Consider the following 20,024-nt stretch of genomic DNA (forward strand, 5'->3'; position numbering starts at 1 on the left):
TGGAGAGAGTGGTCAGTAGGTTGCTGAAGTCGCAGGCACTTGCCAAGATGTTGTCCAGACCTCCTGAACAGGTGTCGGTTCCGTCCACGTCTATCGATGTTCCTCCTCCGACTCCTTTGAGCTCGGAGCCAGAGTTTGTTGGGGTTCGAGTTGTGGAACCGTCAGCTCCGATAACTATTTCTCCTTCGGTTCCGTCGGCTCCGATTCCCTCGATGGTACCGTCCGTCAAGGGATCTGGGTGCCGAGGCTCCCTCATCGGCTCCGAGGGGGCGAGTGGCATCGGCCCCTTGTCCGACCCCATTCTCCCTCTCGGAGCTTCGGCGCAGGTGAGTTTGGCTCCTACATCGGCCTCGGAGCAGAGAAGGATTCTGATTTCCTTGGAACCAGATCCCTCTCTGCATCGTGGCAAGGATGTCTTCGATGTCATGAGGAGTGTGCTGGCCTCTGAGTCAGCTCCACGATCGACCCCACTGGCTCCGTCCCCTGTAGTGCTTGCGCCAATCTCTGCTCCTCCTCCAGACCCTAAGCGTGGGGAACCGGCTCTCCAGGGCACTGTTTCCTCTTCTTCCGAGGCCTCCCATGATCATTCAGAGGAGTCCCCTCGTAAGAAGAAGTGCAAGAGGAAGCACATTGACTCCCCTGAGTCTGTCATTTCTGATACAGACTTAGATGATTCTGAATTGTCCCCGAGGTCCCCCTCTGAAGATGTTTCCTTCTCGGACATCCTAGAAATGCTTAAGCAGAGGGGGAACTGGAGTCCCCTAGCCCCTACCGAGGATGAGTCTGTATTCCTTGATGCGTTCGGTTCCCGACCTTCCACCTCCTGGGTTTCTCCGCCTTTCGATCCACTCATGTCTGTGGTGGCTCGAAAGGCTTGGTCAGCCCCGGATACAGTGGAACCAACCCCGAGGAGACCTGGCAAGTTTATCACTGCACCCCTTGATAAGCAGTTCCTTACCAAAGGTGTTCCTGTGGATGCCATGGTGGTAGCAGCAGCCACTAAAAAGGAGTTAGCGTAGACTTCTTCGTCTGTCCATCCTCCTAACAAGGAGTCCAGGACTATGGATAGATACGGGAAGCAAATGTTTGCTTCAGCGACCTTTTCTATGAGGTCACTGAATTACTTGTGCCATTTTACCCGGCTTCAGAGGGATCTCCTTAAAGAGCTCGGAGATACCCTTCAAGATCCTTCAGCTGAAGGGGCTCAAGCTAAAGTGGCTTCCCAGCTGGCGACCTTTAATTCTGTAGCAACTCCTCCATGAGGCTCATTTCCTATGCAGCCGATGGTGCGAGTAGAGCCGCAGGTACAGGCGTGGCCCTTAGGAGACACGCATGGATGTGGCTGTGTAATTTTGCGGAACCCTTTAGAGCATCATTCACCAACACCTCCTTTGACGGTTCCTTTCTTTTTGGACCACAGGTGAAAAACACTTTGACTAGGTGTGAGCAAGAAGGCAAGACTAGTGGAACAACTAGTCACCATCCCCACAAGAGGAGATAACATACTTGATCTCATCATCACGAACATGGGAGCACAATGTTCAACACCGGAAGTATACCCATCACTGGTGAGATCAGATCACAAACTAATCTCGCTGGAGGTCCTCATCCCACCCCCACCTGAAATAAAAAAGACCACAGTAAAGAACTTCTCAAAAGCCGACTTCACACTTCTAAAGACTAGTGTGGTCTCCTTTAAGGCCCCGAAAACAGTACTCAAGCCGCTGAATCACTTACAAACACCTTCTACCAGCACCTGCAGGACTGCATGGATAAGGCAATCCCAAACAAAACAAAGACTCTTAGTACCAAAGGCAAGCGCCCAGTCTGGTGGACCCCAGCCATAAACAAACTCTACAATAAAAGGAGGAAGCTACTACAAGATAGAGCAAAATCCTTAAAAGGTAAGACACCCTTGATCACTATAAGTAAAAATCTAAGAGCTCTCATAAAATCATCCAAAGCAAATTTCGAGAGAAAAATAGCTAAAGACTCAAAAGACAATCATAAGGCCTTCTTTAGCTATGTTAGAAACCTAGGAGGAAACTCCCAGATATGCTCAGAACTAGTTCAAAATGATGTGAAGATTACTGATCCTACAGATATTGCCAACATACTGGTTGACAGGTTCAGTGCAAACTCCCTCCCCCAAAGGAGAGATATCTATACCAAACGATTGCAGCCCCCAAACATCTCCAGCCCAAGTGAGAACTGCTCTCTCCAAAGCAAAAAACACAGCATCCATGGGACCTGATGGTGTCCCCGGCTGTGTGCTCCACAAACTCAATGAGGAATTAAACCCACAGCTAGGACAGCTGTTTAATCAAAGTCTTACCTCTGGATACGCACCCAGGAGTGGCGCACTGCAACTGTGGTCCCACTTCACAAAGGCGGTGCCTCCACCGACCCTGGAAATTACCGCCCATTAGCTTGACAAGCCTTATCTGCAAAGCCATGGAGAGGATCATAATGGACCTCATAAATAAAGACATAGGAATTTGCAGACTTTGGATCCAACCCAGTTTGGCTTTGTCAAAGGCAGATCATGCCTTTTAAACTTGGTTGACTTCTTGAAACAGTCACCAAAGCCATTGACGAGGAAAGGCAGTCCATACAGCCTACCTCGATCTGGCTAAGGCCTTCGATACAATACCCCACTCGGGTATCATTGAAAAACTCATCAACTTAAATGTTAACCCATACATCACAAGATGGGTTGCAAACTGGCTGAGTGACAGAACCCACAGGGTCAGAGTTGCTGGCGCCATGTCAGACTCAAAGCCTGTCACAAGTGGTGTCCCACAGGGCTCAGTCCTGGGCCCACTCTTGTTTGGCATCTACTTTTCCAGTACAAGCAAACACAGGAGGGTTATGGCTGACAAAGTTTGCAGATGACTGCAAACTGGCCATAGTAGAAAACACATCTGACACAGATATCCTTCAGAAGGGTCTCACAGAAACGGATAACTGGTGCCAGAGCCACGGCCTGAAGTTAAATGCCAAAAAATGCATAGTCATGCCCTTTGGGAAAAACAAGGTTACCCCTAGCTACCAAATAGGTGGCAATCCACTGAGCACAGAAGAAGTTATCAGGGACCTGGGGACCCAGGTTGATAGTAGTCTGTCATTCGACACCCATGTAGCTAAAGTAGTTAGGAAGACCTTCTACATTGCCCACCTTATCATGAAGGGATTCTCATCTAGATCAAGGGAGGTCATAGTCTCCCTTTACTCATCACTCATCAGACCAATGATTGAGTACAATGCCCCATTCGGGATGCATCTGACCCGACACTTGCAGCAGCTGGAGAGGCCACAAAGTTCCTCACCAAAAGGATAAAGGGTCTCAAAATCTGTCCTATGCTGCCCGACTGAAAGAACTCCAGCTCTATTCAGTCGCCACCGCTTGCTCAGAGGTGACCTTTGCCTAACATACAAGGCCATGTCAAACCCAGATTTGATGAATATGCTTCACCTCAAAAATCTAGATCCATCAGAGCCACAAGGGCAGGAGACTTAAACCTCGACACGGCTATTAATAGGACGTGCTGGAGGGATAGATTCATCACCCAAAGACTCCTTATGCTGTGGAACAAAATCCCGGTACATGTGAGGCAGAGCACCTCGCTGGCCTTGTTCAAGAGAAATCTTGACCAATGGATGGGAGATCGCAGATATACCCCAGGGATTACCTCAGTGTCACTGCTCGACAGAGGCACAGCAAAATAATGGGTATAGTTCCCCATACTAAAGGGGTGGCGTAAGCCACAAAACGATGGGCTAGGCTTGTAAATGCCCTCGGGCAGATAGTCTAGTATGAACCTATGAACCTATGACTCTCTCTGCCATGAGAGTCCGTTTTTCCACTCCTTCCAGACCATACCCCAAGGGTCAGAAGAGTGGTAAAATGTGGTTCCAAAAATCCCAGGGAGCCCCGCCTGACACACATAGTGATTTTTCCACCAGAGGCAGAGGAGGAAACAACAACAACAGACACCAACCTCGTGGCAGAGGGGATCCGCAGAACCAGGGCAGCAGAGAACCCTTCTCTGAGAAGCCCTTCCAGCATCCCTGAAGAGTTGCCTGGCTGCCCGTCTCTGGAGCCAGTCGGGGGAAGATTTCCACTGTACCCAAAAGCCTGGCAAAGTTTAACGCAAGACAAATGGGTACAGTCAATTATATCTGGAGATTACAAAATCCCTTTCTCTCAGCCCCCCTTACCGTCAAGCAAATCCCTTCCAGATGTTCCACCCAATCTGATGGACCAAGCAGTCATAGAAGTTTCAAAACTGCTAGAAAAAAAGAGTCATCCAGGAAGTCCCAGCAGACCAACACGGGTCCGGAACTTACTCAAGGTTCTTTTTGGTACCAAAAAAGACAGAGGACTGGAGACCGATTCTGGATCTCAGCAGACTAAACAAGTCTGTTCAAAGAACAAAGTTTCGGATGGTCACGCTACAGTCCATTCTACCCTTTCTGGGTAAGGACAATTGGATGTGCTCCATAGATCTTCAGGATGCGTACTATCACATCAAGATGGACAGGCGCTCCAGGAGATTCCTTCGCTTCTGGCTGGGAGCCATTCATTACCAGTTCAGAGCTCTGCCCTTTGGTCTCACCACAGTCCCCAGGGTGTTCACCAAATGTATGGCAGTGGTCAGGGCTCACCTGAGACGCCGAGGATTCCAGGTGTTTCCATATCTAGACGACTGGCTCCTCACTGCTACTACCAGGCATCAACTTCTGCAAGCCAGGGACTACACAATCACAATTTGCTCCCAGCTAGGCATTACAATAAACTTCGAAAAATCTGCCTTGTTGCCCTGTCAATCTGTCACCTATATAGGAGCAGAGGCGTCCGCCAGACAGGGTATCGTTAATTCGCCAGCAGGTACAAATTCTAATGCAGAGCAAAAGGATCCAAGTCAGATTCGTCCTTCAAACTCTGGGTTCCATGGCAGCGGCAATTCTCCTAATCCCTCTGGCCCACTTTCACATGAGAATCCTTCAGTGGCTTCTGTTCACACAGTGGTCTTTCCAACAGCTTCCTATGACTCACATGATTATGATTACAGAAGCATGCAAAAGGCACTTTTCATGGTGGATGGTCTCCCCACTAGTGTCTCAGGGCAGACCCTTCATTCAGCCCCCTCCTGTTGCCACAGTGACCACAGACGCCTCCCTGATAGGGTGTGTGGGGAGGGCATTATCAGGGCAGGACAGTCCAAGGCACTTGGCAGCCTCACGAGTACCATCTGCATATAAACGTCTTAGAAATGAGAGCCTTGCTCTTAGCATTGCAAGCTCTTCAGGACTCTCTTCCTTCTGCGACCATTGCATTCAAATGGACAACATGCCAGTGGTGTGGTACATCAACAAGCAGGGCAGAACCAGGTCCTACCCCCTATGTCAAGAAGCACTCGGACTCTGGCAGTGGGCGATTTCCTCCCAACGATTTCTGATTGCGACACACATCCCTGGGAGGTCCAACGTCATAGCAGACAGGCTCAGCAGAAGTATTCTCATGCCTCACGAGTGGTCTCTGAAATAGGTAGTTGCGGATCTGATCTTCCGCAAATGGGGACAGCCTTGCTGCGACCTTTTTGCCACCCCCTTCAACAGCAAATGCAGCAACTACTTTTCCCTTTTTCCGCTTCCTGGTCATTCTCCCAGAGATGCTCTAGTCCACGATTGGCCTCAGGGACTTCTTTATGCCTTCCCTCCATTTCCCCTGATACAGAAACTCATACAGAAAGCAATGTTGTTGGGTTGCAGAATGATCCTCATTGCCCCCTACTGGCCTCAACAGATATGGTTTCCATTCCTGCACCATTACCTTCTCGAGCAGCCTTGGACTCTGGATCCGATTCCAGACCTACTGATTCATCAGTCAGGCGGGCTGCATCAATCCCTTCAAACATTCCAGCTCACAGCTTGGTTGTTCCACTTCCAACCTTAGCCAGGCTTCCCAGCATTTCCCTGGCCGTACGTGAAATTATTGTCTCCTCTCACAAGTCCGCCACTAGAAGGACTTATGCTAGCAAATGGAAACGTTTTTCTTGTTGGGCAGAGGCTAGGAACATAGATCCTTTTTCAGCCCCAGTCCACGAAATCTTGGAGTTCTTAGCAGAACTTTTTCATTCTGGGTCCGCTTCTGCTACAATCAGGGTTCAATTAGCGACCATCTCAAACTTTCATGCTGGGTTGTCTAATGTAAACATTATGTCTCATAAGCTATGTAAAGCTTTTCTAAGAGGGACTACTCTCCTTAGACCCCCAGTGAGAGATCCCCCTCCTCCTTGAGACCTAAACTTGGTACTAACCTCCTTAGTTATGCCCCCTTTTGAACCTGCAGCATCCTGCTCCATTAAGTTCCTATCTTGGAAAACTCTCTTTCTGGTAGCTATTACTTCGGCCAGACGTGTCTCTGAACTTCAGGCACTATGTGTCCGTTCTCCATACTTAGTTTTTCATAAGGACAGAGTTGCTCTGAGGACTAATCCCTCTTTCCTTCCTAAAGTCTGCTCAGAAAATAATTTAAACCAATCTATAGACCTACCTGTGTTTTTTCCTAACCACACCAACAAGGCGCAATACAAATCCCATCAATTGGATGTTCATAGACAATTGCGTTTTTACCTGCGTAGGACAAAATATATAAGAAAGTCAGACCAACTATTCCTTTCCTATGCTCTGGGCAAACAAGGTCTCTCAGTTTCCAAAGTGACCTTATCCAGATGGTTGTCTCACATTACTTTCATCTATCAACTGAGAAACAAAGAGTTATCTATCAAACCAAAAGGTCATTCTACTAGGCTTTGGCCACCTCTATAGTCTTCCAGTCTAGGTTTCCCATGGACTTTGTCTGTGCAGCTGCTACGTGGGCAAACCCTCATACGTTTATTTCTCATTACAAGTTAGATATGGTCTCCAGGAGCAGGGCTAACTTTGGTTCCACTGTTCTGAAATGTCTGTTCCAGTGAGCTGCCCAGGATTGTAGGTGCTAGGGACGCTGTCCCAACCAGCAAGAACGAAGGCGAGATAGACAACTTAACATAAAGAAGTTATGTACCTACCATAACGTTCCATGTTAGTTTTCTTCATCTCGCCTTCTTTCTTGCGTCCCACCCTCCATCCCCCTATCCTATTGGACCGAGAGGAGTTCAAGTTTCACTGGCTGAATTTTCTCTGGTTGTTTCCTCTACTGACTTGGAGTATGACAGGTGTGCCCTACATTTTGTTTGGAGAGGTTCATTCTCTAGCTATGGCTAGGGTTAGCTATTTCAAACGAGATCTGGGTAGCTAACGCTAGGCATCATGGCATAAGGGGTAGCCTCGAGCCAGTAAACAGCTCTCAAGCTATAGAAGATGGCCGAGGATCGGATCCCAACCAGCAAGAAAGAAGGCAAGATGAAGACAACTAACATGGAACATTATGGTAGGCACATAACTTCTTTTTCAGTAATATTTACCATGAGAGACAAACCCAACTTCCCCATAAGTCCTGTAGTCTTTCGAGATTTTTCAAAGGCGAATCTGCTGCATCTAATTGATGACTTGATTGAATATAAGTACCCCCATCTCTTTGAGGACCCAGTAATAAACACCTCTGCTTTTACAGATAGCTTCTGTTTTCAAGTTAATGCTTGCATAGAGACATTGGTCCTTATCTGACACAAATACAGCGCTAAATTTGGGAATAAACCCCTATAGTAGCACCCTAGTATAAACATGCCTCCCACTCCGAAATGCATTTGAGAGTTTAAGCAAAGTAACTTAGGCACATATTCAAAAGTATGAAGTGAAAATTGCAACCTCTGTAAAAACAACCTTAAATTTTTTTCAGCTATGTTAGAAACCTCAATAGCAGTACCAAACACTGCTAATATGATGCATAACAGTAACACCTACTCAGTGCCTGAGGACAAAACAGACAAATTTATCTCAGACTTTAACCCTATCCCCACCCACCCCCTTACAGTCTCCCTCAAACTTCTCTTCACATGCTATCATATGTTCATCCACCCCACAGGTCACTTTGGATCAGGTCATAAGGTTAATGTTTAAAGCCCAGTACACTAGTTCTGTAGGTCTGTATAGTGGGCATGGCAGCTTTTTGGTCAACATAAAGCATGGTTTCCAATCCACTACTAAATCTGCTGACCCGTTCTACTGATCCTGGCAGCTAATGATCACTGAGCCTTATCAGCCTCATTTGTAAAGGAATGGGGCATATTGTTACAGAACTCTGAACAAAGTTGCTGGCAGTTTACAATCCCTGAACCCAATCCAGTTTGGATTTATTTCTTTGAAAAAGTCACTGAGGCATTGGATGGAGGCAGTTCCATATACACCACTAATTTTGATCTGCAAAGACCTTCACTACCATTCTTCATTCTGGCATTATTGACAAACTAATCATATTAAATATAATTCCTTACATAAGTCATTAGATAGCTAAAACAGCTCACTGACAGAATCCAGTGAATCAGGATTAGAGGCGTGATGTTTCCATAAAGTACATGTTAGTAGTGGAGTCCCCCATGGATCAGTGCTAGGGCCACTTCTATTTGGTGTATACTTCTATGAGATTAAAACTGATGCTAAAGGTCTGTAACCGACCATGTTTGCGCATTACAGACTTAAACAGATTTGTGGTGACTTAAACACCTGTAGTGTCTAGCAGGTTCTTTGAATGCACATTTTTACCTGATAGTATGTCATATTTTGTCAGAAAAGCATGGCAGACATTGTAGGTCTGCTGAGTAAAGCTTGCCCTGTTAGATTATCCTGTTAGAGATTTGTGTAAATTATTTCAGTCATTTTATATGCCACTTAGATTGTCATTTCTGTAATAAAAGTCACTACTTTGCTAGGCATTGGTTGGAAATGTGATCTTTGTTATAGTACTGCTTTCTAAGTTATTCAGACTGCATCAGGACTGATTTTGTTGTAGAAGATTTAAGGTACTTTTTGTTAGCTGTGTTTTCTCATTTTACTTTGAGTATTATGGTATTATGTAAAATGAAGTTGACAGAAGGAAGATTAATGGAGAAGGTTCTTTTTTTTTATTCACTCGTTGTAGACTGAAAAACTCTCAGTAATTTATACATTTCAATGACATTTAATGTTATTACTTCAATTAGTCCTTTACTGGAATGCTTCAGTGCAGTGACATGAACTCTGGACCTGAACCTACCCAGCCAGACTCCACTGTGGAAGAATCTATGGCTTCATCTTCTGGTAGTAGTCCCCAAAAGGTAATTCTATACATCGGAGTATGTCATTTCTGTAAGTAAACAGCATAACAAATGTGAGTAAACTTGGAGTAGTGCTCCTGGGTAACCCCCCCCCCAAGCCAGTTGTGTCTCTTGTGGTTAACAAATGAATAAGAAACTTTTCTGCTGATGAAGGATATTAAAAAATCTACTCAGTATGAATTTTATTCCTGAAGGGTTCATAAGTAAGTACTAGGCTATCTGCCTTTGCGGGCCATTTTAAGCCTAGCCAGTTTCCCTTTTTGTGCTCGAAATATCCTGCCCCATTTGGTTATAGATCGGCCTTACCCATCCCATTGTTGATAATTGTATGTTAGTCTACTATATTGGTATCACTGAATAAAATGCATTTTTCTTACCTAGGCATGAGTATATTATCTCCCAGTCACATGCACTTTGACAGTTTCTAAGTTGTTTAATCATTTATTTATACCAAACTCTCCTTATAAAGAGAAATACTTAATGTTGGGCGAAGCTTTCACTGTGCCTCACAGCAGCTGTGCGTCTTGGAGATAGTCTGTAAATCCTGATGGAAACCAAACTCTCCGAGTAATGATCTACTGTACTTACAAAGTAGTTTGTGTGATTTGTTGGAACATTTGGCATGAATTTATCTCATAACCACTTTGCTTCCATATTGCTATCAAGTACTCCTTGTTTGCATTGCTTGTCATTTAGGAGTTAAAATGCCAACCAGTGTAATTGTGGATTTTGTTTTATATGTTTTGCTGTTTTCAAACTGGGTTTTATTTTCCTGTTTGCTGCCATGACACATTTACAGTGAATTTACGGATTTAGGGTACCCTCTCCAGCATGCACACACTTGCTGTCTGTTTTTGTCACATTCTGGCAAGTAGTTTAACCCTTTACTACTGACCATTTTCAAGAATCGGTACCATTTTGTACTAGTTTGCTATTTATACACAGCCAAGTGCACCTTTGTGTCAGGATCAGGGATTATTGGTCCCCTCCTTAGAAGACAGATTCATCCACTGCAAATGTTAGGTTGTTCCATATCAGTGGTGAATATATTGTTGCTTCTCCAGTGTTCAGTGCTGTTGTTTAGTATTTGATCTAGAGAGGACACTTGTCTTCTACATCAAAGGCACGTGTTCTGTAAAGTTGTCATGAGTTCCATTACTTTGACAGCTTTATTGCTGTTTTGCTTTCAGTCTGATTTACAAGTAGTAGCAAAACACAGAAGAAGAGAAAAATAGAGCATGTAGTTGTGACGGCCTGCAGCTGTATATACTAAGGGCAGAAGTGTTAAGGTAACATTTTACTGTTGGTGGAGCACAATGCTAAACAACAATGTTATGCAGTAATGGTCATTGCAGTTTGGAACAAAGTAGTGTGTGCTGCTTTTCTGTGATCTAGGCAAACACATTTCAGTTAATCTTTTATAAATTAATTTTGTTTCAGTTACTTGGTAGCGTTTCTTTCAGAACCTTTAAAAAAATGCTACTGGCCATCAGAAACAAAATAATGCATACTGCCACCTCATCTTCATCTATTTTTTTCTGTGAATCATTTAAAATCAGTTTCAGTTGTTAGCAAACACTTCTGACAGTAATTGTGAAAGGAGTGTAATTTTTTAATGGAGAGCAAAACGCTGCCGTATTACTTCCCTTCCCTGCTGTAATTTTAAAATATTTTCCTTTGATCACAAACTTCAAGCCAAAAGTGTCAGTTTTATTCTCAGTTGCTTGCTAACACTTTTTGTTTTTAATAAAGTAGTATAGTTGATTTTAACATCATGCCCAAAATGCTTATCATTTCCCCTTGACCTGTTTTTTTTTTCCTTTGACTCGTGTACAGTGTAAATTGCTTGCTAGCTCTTCTTACTGCACCAGTGAAAGCAGTGCCATTTTTTCTGATCAAGAATGAAATAATTAGTAGAACATATAAAATATTGCATGATAATTATATGAATCAGTCAGAAGAGCTTAAAAGGACTGGGAAGGGAGATTGGATAAGCAATTCACAAAGAGACAATGGGGGATATATATATATATATATATATATATATATATATATATATATATATATATCTCACAAATATGTAACAAAGTCTAGAATATTTAGGATCTTTGCCTAGAAGTGTTTACATAGGTATTTTTATACCCCAAGTAGACTTGATAGATTTTTTTCCTGAGGTGGATAGCAAATGTTGGAGGTGTGACATGCAAGAAAGAGATGGCTGGGAACGTATTTTTGAGGAGCATAATGAGCTGTCAGACTTTAGGGATTCCCTGCGGACTGTTCTGTCGGAGATACTTGGTGAGCAGACTGGATTGACTGGGGAGATGATTTTTTTGAGCTATGATACAGAATCGGAATTGCCTAGACATAGTAAAACCTTGCTGAGTCTAATTATGGTGGCTGCCAAAAAAGCAATTACTAGAAAATGGAAATCAAAGTCTAGACCAACTTTACTAGAAGTAGTATATCTAGTAACAGAGATAAATCAACTGGAATTGGGATCTTTAGAAGAGGAATGGAGCAAACTACATAGGAAAAAATGGGAATTGTGGGAACAATATATGGAGAAGGAGCGAGGTTTAAGAGGCAGGATTTGAATGAGCCATATAATGCTTAACTGACAATGACAAGATAGATAATAAGCAATGTGTAATGTTTGCAACTGCAGTTGTTTCGGTGGTGTCTTTGATGTGTAATGTTTGCGACTAAAGTGGCGTCAATTTTGTATCTGAAGTAGGAACTTCATTTGTCAGCAACCTTTGGGATACGGATCCGATCTCGGATCTGAGCCGGCAACTTTTACCACAGCATAGATCCGAGCTCCTAGCTCCTCCCTTTACCCATAATCCCCTGCCAACCCTAACTGACCCCAGATCTAGTTTGCCTCGCTTCAAGCCTACAAGCTGGATTTCGAGCTCCTGGCAATTCAGAGTATTTGTGAGAAAAAACTTAAAACATTTTTGTACTTTTCTTGTGTGATTGTGTAAGTTTGTTTAGGTTCCCTCTTAAATATCTTTTTTTGCAAAACTTTTCCTCCCTACCCTCGCTGGTTCGTAGTGTGTGTTTGTGGTGTGTTTAGGGGCATAGTGAGTGTGTTTTTCCATTCAACATGTCGGAGGCCCCTAAAGCCATCTTTTCAAAATGCACCGAGTGTGGCCATAAGCTTTCACTGGCGGATGGCCACACCCAGTGCGTTAGGTGCCTTGGGGTTGAACACCTCTCTTCGGGATGCACGATTTGTGCAGCGTTCAACCCCAGGGCACCTAAGGACCGGAGGTCGAAGCTGATTCTGGTGGGCCTTTTGCCTCCGGTTCTTTGGTGGCCGCTACCCAGCCCTTGGTGGTAGCCACCCCTGCCTCCCTTCCTCCGGTCGGGACTCAACCTCCCGTTTTGGCTCGGAGGAGAGGGAGGCCGGAAAAAAAGGAAGGAGAAGCACCATAGCGGCGGGCCGAGGACTCTTCCTCGGCCCCGCCCAAGCGGCTTCTCCATCCAGGGTTTCTGGATCGCCTCCTCGGCTCCGGTCCCCTTGTTTTCACCTGGACCTGGGAGGAGGCAACCCGTTCCCCGTCGAGGTCATCGAGGCGTCACTCTAGGTCTGCCTCGGTGGCCTCGTCGAGGTCCACATTTAGTATGTCAGATGCAGACATGGACCGGATGGTGAGGAGGTTCATCCAGGCCCAGCTGCAGATGGGAGTGCTCTTGCCTCCCCCCCTCCGGGGGGGGAGCTCGACCCCATTTTTTGCCCCAATTGCTCCTTCTCCGTCCCGCTTCCCGGGTTCGGAGCATTCGGAGCCGAGCCGCGTCGGATCCGGGGGGGTGTCAGAGCCGACAGTACTAGTTACATCGGCTCCGACTGGTCCCTCGAGCCGTGGGCGGAGCTACGGATCCGAGGGACTTTGTGTGACTTCGGCTCCGTCCCGGTCAGAGCACATGGGTCCTTCGGATCCGAGGGTCTCAGCCCCGGATCCGGTCCCTGCTTCAGATCCGAGTGGGAGCCGACTCTCGGAGCCTATTGAGAGTAGCCCCCCCTCGGCTTTCATGGTGGTGGAGAGGGCACTGTTGAGTGCATCTGGACCCCCGGTCCTGGCTTCGGCTCCTCCCTGCACTCCCTCTCAGCTGGTTCGGGCTCCCATCACCCGGCCTTCGGGACAGCCTGCTTCAGCGTCTCTGGGTGTTCCTGCAGAACGTGATATTGCTGGTGAGTCTTCCTCGGACAGCCTCCCCCCCCCCGAAGAGGTCCCTCACAAAGCCAAGTGTAAGAGGAGGCACATGGACTCCCCTGTGTCCCTTACCGAAGATACGGACTTAGATGAAGGGGAAGGCTCCCCAAGGTCACCCCCCGAGGATGTCTCCTTTTGGATTGGGGGGGGTGGTCTGCCCCCAAGGCTTCCTCCGATTAGTCTGTATTCCTAGAGGCGTTCGAAGCAGGGCCATCTACCTCTTGGGTGTCCCCTCCCCCCCGACCCCCTGGTGGACCTTATTTCCACCAGGGCTTGGAAGGAGCCGGACACTGTAGAGCCAGTCCCCAAGCGCCCGGATAAGATCCTGAGTCCCCCTGCTGAAAGAACCCACTGGAGCAGAGGTCCCCCCGTGGATGCCATGTTGGTGGCGGCGGCCACTAAGAGAGAGCTGGCTCAGGAGAGCTCTGCGGTCTGCCCGCCGAGTAAGGACTCTCGAGCGATGGACCGCCTGGGGAAGCGGGTCTTTAGTTCAGCAACCTTCTCCATGAGAGCGCTGAACTATATGGCACACGTCATCCGGATGCAGCGGGATCTAATAAAAGAATACGCTGCATCCCCCCAGAGTCCATGTCGGAAGGAGACAAGCATCTGTACTCCTCCCGAATGTCTACTCTACGTTCAGTTTCTAACACCTCTATGCGGCTCTTGTCACACGCCACTGAAGGAGCCGCTAGAGCCGGCGGAGCCCGCCTGGTAATCAGGCGTCAGGCCTGGCTCCGACACTGTGACTTCTCGGAACCCTTTAAGGCATCATTCGCGAATGCCCCCTTTGATGGTTCTGCACTTTTTGGCAAAACCGTTCGCGACACTTTAGTCCAGAGCGAGAAAGACGGGAAGACGTTGTCTGCCGTCGGAGTCCGCTTCTCTGCTCCCCAGAGGTCCTTTTCTAAGAACCAAAAGGGTCAGAAGAAGATGTGGTTCCGAAAATCGCATCAGTCCCAGTCTGCTCCGGACAACCAGTCCTCTCGTGGCAGGGGGAGGACGCCGCCCAAGAGGCAGAGGGGGTCCCAGAAACTTTGGGTCCAGGGAACCATTCTCTGAGAGGCCCACGCAGAACCCCTGAGGGGTTGCCCGGCTGCTCCACTCTGGAGGCAGTCGGGGGGCATCTTTCGAAGCACCTAGCAATGTGGGAGTCCATAACAGATCGCTGGGTGCTTCGTATCATATCCAGAGGTTACCAAATTCCCTTTATTGTAACCCACAAAATCAAAAGCCTCCCCGACGTACCACCCAATCAGAGGAAGGCAGCTGCTACAGAAATTCAGCAGCTTTTGCAAAAAAGAGCCATCCAACCCGTCCCCCCAGATCAGTTCGGATCGGGGTTTTACTCCAGGTTCTTTCTGGTGCCAAAAAAGACGGGGGACTTGAGACCCATTCTCGATCTCTCTCTCCTGAACTTGGCAGTACCCAAAGAAAAGTTCCGAATGGTCACCTTACAATCTATTCTCCCCCTATTACGGGAGAACGATTGGATGTGCTCGATAGACCTCAAGGATGTGTACTACCACATCCTAGTGGACAGACGCTCCAGGAGGTTCCTCCGCTTCCGGCTGGGAGCCAGTCACTTTCAGTTCAGGGCCTTTCCCTTCGGTCTCACCTCAGCACCCAGGGTGTTCACCAAAGTCTTGGCAGTCATAGCGGCCCACCTGAGGCTTCAGGGAATTCAGGTCTTTCCGTACCTGGACAACTGGCTCCTCATCGCCCCAACAAGGCATCTGCTTTGTTCAGGCAGGGATTACTTCCTCGACCTTGCTCCACGTCTAGGGTTAACTGTCAACATGACCAAATCCTCTCTAGTCCCCTCACAAGTAATAGATTTTATAGGGGCGAGATTGGATTCCAGGATAATGCTTGCCTTCTTAACTCCCGATCGGCTTCAGAACCTGAGGTTGCATGTCAAGGCCATTCTCATTCTTCCTGCTCCACCTGCGGAGTTGATCCTGAGGGCTCTAGGGTCCATGGCGGCAGCTATTCCTCTACTACCCTTAGTCCGCCTAAATATGAGGGTCCTGCAGTGGACCCTCCAATTACAATGGTCCCTGTCTCGCAACCCCCTGTCCCATCCTATTCCCCTAAGCAGGGCTTGCAGAGGGTCGCTCATGTGGTGGCTCCGATCCCCGAGTCTCCACACGGGACGACCATTTTCGATGCCTTCCCCCGTCGCCACAGTGACCACGGACGCCTCTTGCCTGGGGTGGGGGCACTATTCAGGCAGAACGGTCCAAGGCACGTGGAACGACACAGAGACCTCTTTGCATATCAATGTCCTAGAGATGAGGGCGGTGCTTTTGACGTTGCAGGCACTTCACAGCCTTCCACCGATTGGGACAATTGCAGTACAAATGGACAACATGTCAGTTGTCTGGTACATCAACAAACAGGGGGGAACCAGGTCTTATCCCCTTTGTCACGAGGCCATGAGAGTGTGGGAATGGGCGATTTCCACTAACCGCTTTCTTATTGCAACGCACATTCCGGGACGGTCCAACATCCTAGCAGACAGGCTCAGTCGTTCGATTCTGACTTCGTACGAATGGTCTCTCAATCCTCTAGTAGCGAAACAAATATTTGCCCTATGGGGGCAACCTTGTTGCGATCTTTTTGCCTCTCCTTCAAATACCAAATGCAACAGTTACTTTGCTCTAATCCCCCCTCAGGGGGAGTCCCCGAGAGACTCTCTAGTACATGCTTGGCCTCCCGGTCTCCTTTACACTTATCCTCCTTTGCCCATGATGCTGAAACTCCTACAGAAAGCCAGTCGGCTGGGGAGCAAAATGATCCTCATTGCCCCATTCTGGCCTCGTCAAACATGGTTCCCGTACCTGTGGTTTCACCTAATTCATCCACCATGGATTCCGGATCCACTCCCGGATCTCATTACTCACCCTCTGGGTCTCCCGGCCCCCAACCTGGTCAACCTCAAGCTGACGGCTTGGTTGCCCAGTTCCACTCCTGATTAGGACTCACGGAATCTCCTCACCAGTCAAAGCCATCCTAGTAGCAGTACATAAACCTTCCACCAGAAGAGTCTATTGAAGCAAGTGGAAATGTTTCTCCATCTGGGGGGAGCACCATCACTTGGATCCTTTCACGGCGGCTCTCACGTCGGTTTTGGAGTTCTTAACTACCCTTTTTCATCAAGGGGCTAGCTGCTCTACAGTCAAGGTGCAACTGGCAGCGATTTCGCATTATCATGTAGGGCATGAATCGGGCCCTCTGATGACTTCTAAGCTTTGTAAAGCTTTCCTCAAGGGTACCTTCCTTCTCAGACCTCCAGTCAGGGAGGTAGTACCCCCATGGGATTTGTCTTTGGTTCTCCAAGCCTTGACTAGCCCCCCTTTCGAGCCGGCCACGGTTGATCTTAAATATCTCTCTTGGAAAACGGCCTTCTTAGTGGCCATTACTTCAGCTAAAAGGGTCTCTGAACTTCAGGCTCTATGTGTTAAGCCGCCGTATTTATCCTTCCATCCAGATAGAGTTTACCTCAGGATCAATCCGTCCTTTCTGCCTAAGGTGTCTTCGGAAGCTAATATTAATCAATCTATTAATCTTCCCGTGTTCTTTCCCCATTACCAGAACAAAGGAGAATATAAACTGCATTCCTTGGATGTGCACAGACAATTACGTTTTTATACTCATCAAACTGCTGGTCATAGGCAATCTGACCAGTTGTTTGTCTCCTTTGCCAAAACAAGTTTAGGCAAGTCAATTTCTAAAGTTACACTATCACGGTGGATAGCTAATTGTATCCTCTTAGCGTATCAGAGTTCGGGAAGGCCTGCACCTCAGGGAGTCCGAGCTCATTCTACTAGGGCCGTCGCTGCTTCAGCAGCTTTTAAATCTAGGGTCCCCTTAGATGATATTTGTTCCGCAGCCACTTGGGCCTCATCTCATACCTTTATCAGCCATTACAAACTGGATGTTGTCTCCAGAGGTAGGGCGTCCTTTGGCTCTGCAGTGCTCCGGAATGTTCTTCCATAAAGGCCACCCAGGATTCAGGTAGCTGGGGACTCTGTCCCAAAGGTTGCTGACAAATGAAGTTCCTACTTCAGATTTAGAAGTTATGTACTCACCATAACGTTCCATCTGAGTAGGTATCTTCATTTGTCTGCAACCATCCCCCCCTCCTTCCCCCTGACCTATAGGATCTGTCTTGGATTAGCCCCTTCCGGGGCACATTAACATTGCTTATATCGGGCAAGCATGATCTGAGGTCAGTTAGGGTTGGTAGGGGATTATGGGTAAAGGGAGGAGCTAGGAGCTCGGATCTATGCTGTGGTAAAAGTTGCCGGCTCGGATCCGAGATCGGATCCGTATCCCAAAGGTTGCAGACAAATGAAGATACCTACTCAGATGGAACGTTATGGTGAGTACATAACTTCTAATTGTTTTTCATTTATATAAATGTAAAATTGCCTGTGTCATACATAATAATTTAATAAAGATGTTAATTGGAAAAAAAGAGTGAAATACTGCTTGTTGCTTCTTCATGAACATTTTAAAATGTTGAATATACTGCTTCTTTATCGCAAACTGCAGTGCAAGAATGTTTCAGTTTGACTTAAGAAGGTCCAATTTAAATTTTTGCTTTTGATTGTTACATTTTCACTTCCTTTGGAAAGTATTATTTGTCAACTTCAGTCTCAGGGAAATGCACTGAAATATCTTAGGTCAGTTAGTCTGAGAATGGTTCTTAAAAGTCAGTATCACCTTTCATCATACTTGGTTCACTGTATTAATAATGTATTCTGCAAAATGTAACAGCTCAAGTCAAACCAGAGCATTTTTTTAAGTTCTTGTGCAGTAAACTCTCAGTTACCCAGCACCCATGAGGATTGGTAGATGCCAGATAACTGTAGATGTTCTTCATGTTTCACTGTTGCAGTCATTTCATTTGGGTTATCCCTGCCAGGGTAGCTCTCAGTCGGCCCGAATACCAGAGGCTTAGTATTTCTGTGTCGGTTGCTGTCGCTTCAGGACTGACGTCATGTCGTCAGTAGTATAAAGTAAGGCAGCCGATGCCATTACATCAGTCTTTCTTGCTGAGGAGCCTGAAGCAGAAGCATTTCGCATGAGTGCCGGTAAGCCGCTACCTGAGTTTCGTTTCCAAATTGAAGCTGAAGTCTTCTAAAGCTAAGTACCCCATTGGGAATCCTTTTTTCTTGCTCTAACCGATGTCAGAAAAAGTTAACAATTGTCTCGCCTGTGGAAAGCAAATACCACACCGAGACTTTCATTCTTGCTACGTCACTTGCTTAGGCCCAGTCCACGAATCCCTTGCTCTTGCTTTTCTGCTTTGTTCAACGCTAGAACTATACGTCATTGGGCCCTTATTGTAGCTGGATAGTTTCGCTCACAGTCCTCGAATTCCAATATGGCTTCGGTAAGCCATCCAACAGCAGATCTTCTGAAAAAACGTAAGGATAAAGACAGAGACAGACCGCACAGGTCCAAACCTACCAACGATGCTTCCGTTAAGCTAGTCGTCAGTTCTCCATTCCTCAGTGAGGCACTTTCGCAGCCCCTGATGCCCGCTTCTTTGAATACACAGGCCGCTACTGCGGTTTTCTCTAACTTGGATGGGTCCACTGAGCAGGCATCGGCTTTCGTGGAAGTACTTCACACTACCGATTTTCAACACAAACCGACGACTACTTTCGCATCTACCATTCTTTCGAAAACTACTGAGTTTCTAAGTCCCAGGGTATGAACCACACCCAAGAAACTGATGGCCCATTCTCAGACGCCTGCTTCCTTGCCTCAGTCTCAAATGCTTAAAATGGTGGAAGACCTTATAATGCTGATCAGGGGAAGCCAAGCTACCCCTTCCAAAAGAAAAAGAGAGTTGTTTGTCCTCAGTATTTTTATATGAACAGGAGTCCGATGACTCTGATGCATCTAAATATGAAGACATGCAACCCCTCTCTGCTTATGAGGATTCTGATGCAGAGGAATCCATTCCTTCAGCCTCTCCGCCCGAGGACTTTTCCTTTGGGGAAACCCTTCATACTTTAAGGGAGCATTTCCAGTGGGAATGTCAGGACTACCCTCAGTCTAAAAAGAGACTGAGAGAATTCTTAAGTCTTCCACAGCACAGACCCTTGGCCATTCCTCCTGTCTTGGATATTGTGGATGATGTTTTTATGGAATCTAGTTTGACTCCTGACACCCTCCCTCCTGCTCCCAGGAAACCTGACAGGTATTACAGGGTAATCTCCCTACCCTCAGTTACCCTATTTAAAAGCAAACTGAAACCATACCTTAAATCACATTGGTTATGCCCCTGTGTTTACCCTGACTAACTACTTCACTTGTCCCTAGATACTAATCTTCATACCTGTATAAGCTAATTTTCTACTAACAGTAATGTGTGTGTGTGTGTGTGTGTGTGTGTGACTTTACAGTTTAATAGTGTCATTTTACATACTTTTGTATGAATATCCATAGCTGTTATGTACTAGGATGTTTTTTTACTAATTAGCTAAAATGCAATGAAATGTAACGAATGCCAAACTTTGTAATG

At 46.6% G+C, this 20,024-nt stretch overlaps 1 protein-coding gene across 1 annotated transcript in view; it reads left to right on the top strand.

Moving 5' to 3' along the window:
- Positions 1 to 20,024, top strand: part of DAZL (deleted in azoospermia like) — a 2,235,938-nt gene that overhangs the window by 2,014,821 nt on the left and 201,093 nt on the right. The window contains exon 10 of the mRNA XM_044066765.1: positions 9,147 to 9,260. Within this exon, the coding sequence (XP_043922700.1) occupies positions 9,147 to 9,260 (114 nt within the window). The remainder of the gene's footprint in view (positions 1 to 9,146; positions 9,261 to 20,024) is intronic.

Source organism: Protopterus annectens, chromosome 3.part1, assembly GCF_019279795.1.
Source record: "Protopterus annectens isolate FY-2018-M chromosome 3.part1, PAN1.0, whole genome shotgun sequence".
NCBI lineage: Eukaryota > Metazoa > Chordata > Ceratodontiformes > Protopteridae > Protopterus > Protopterus annectens.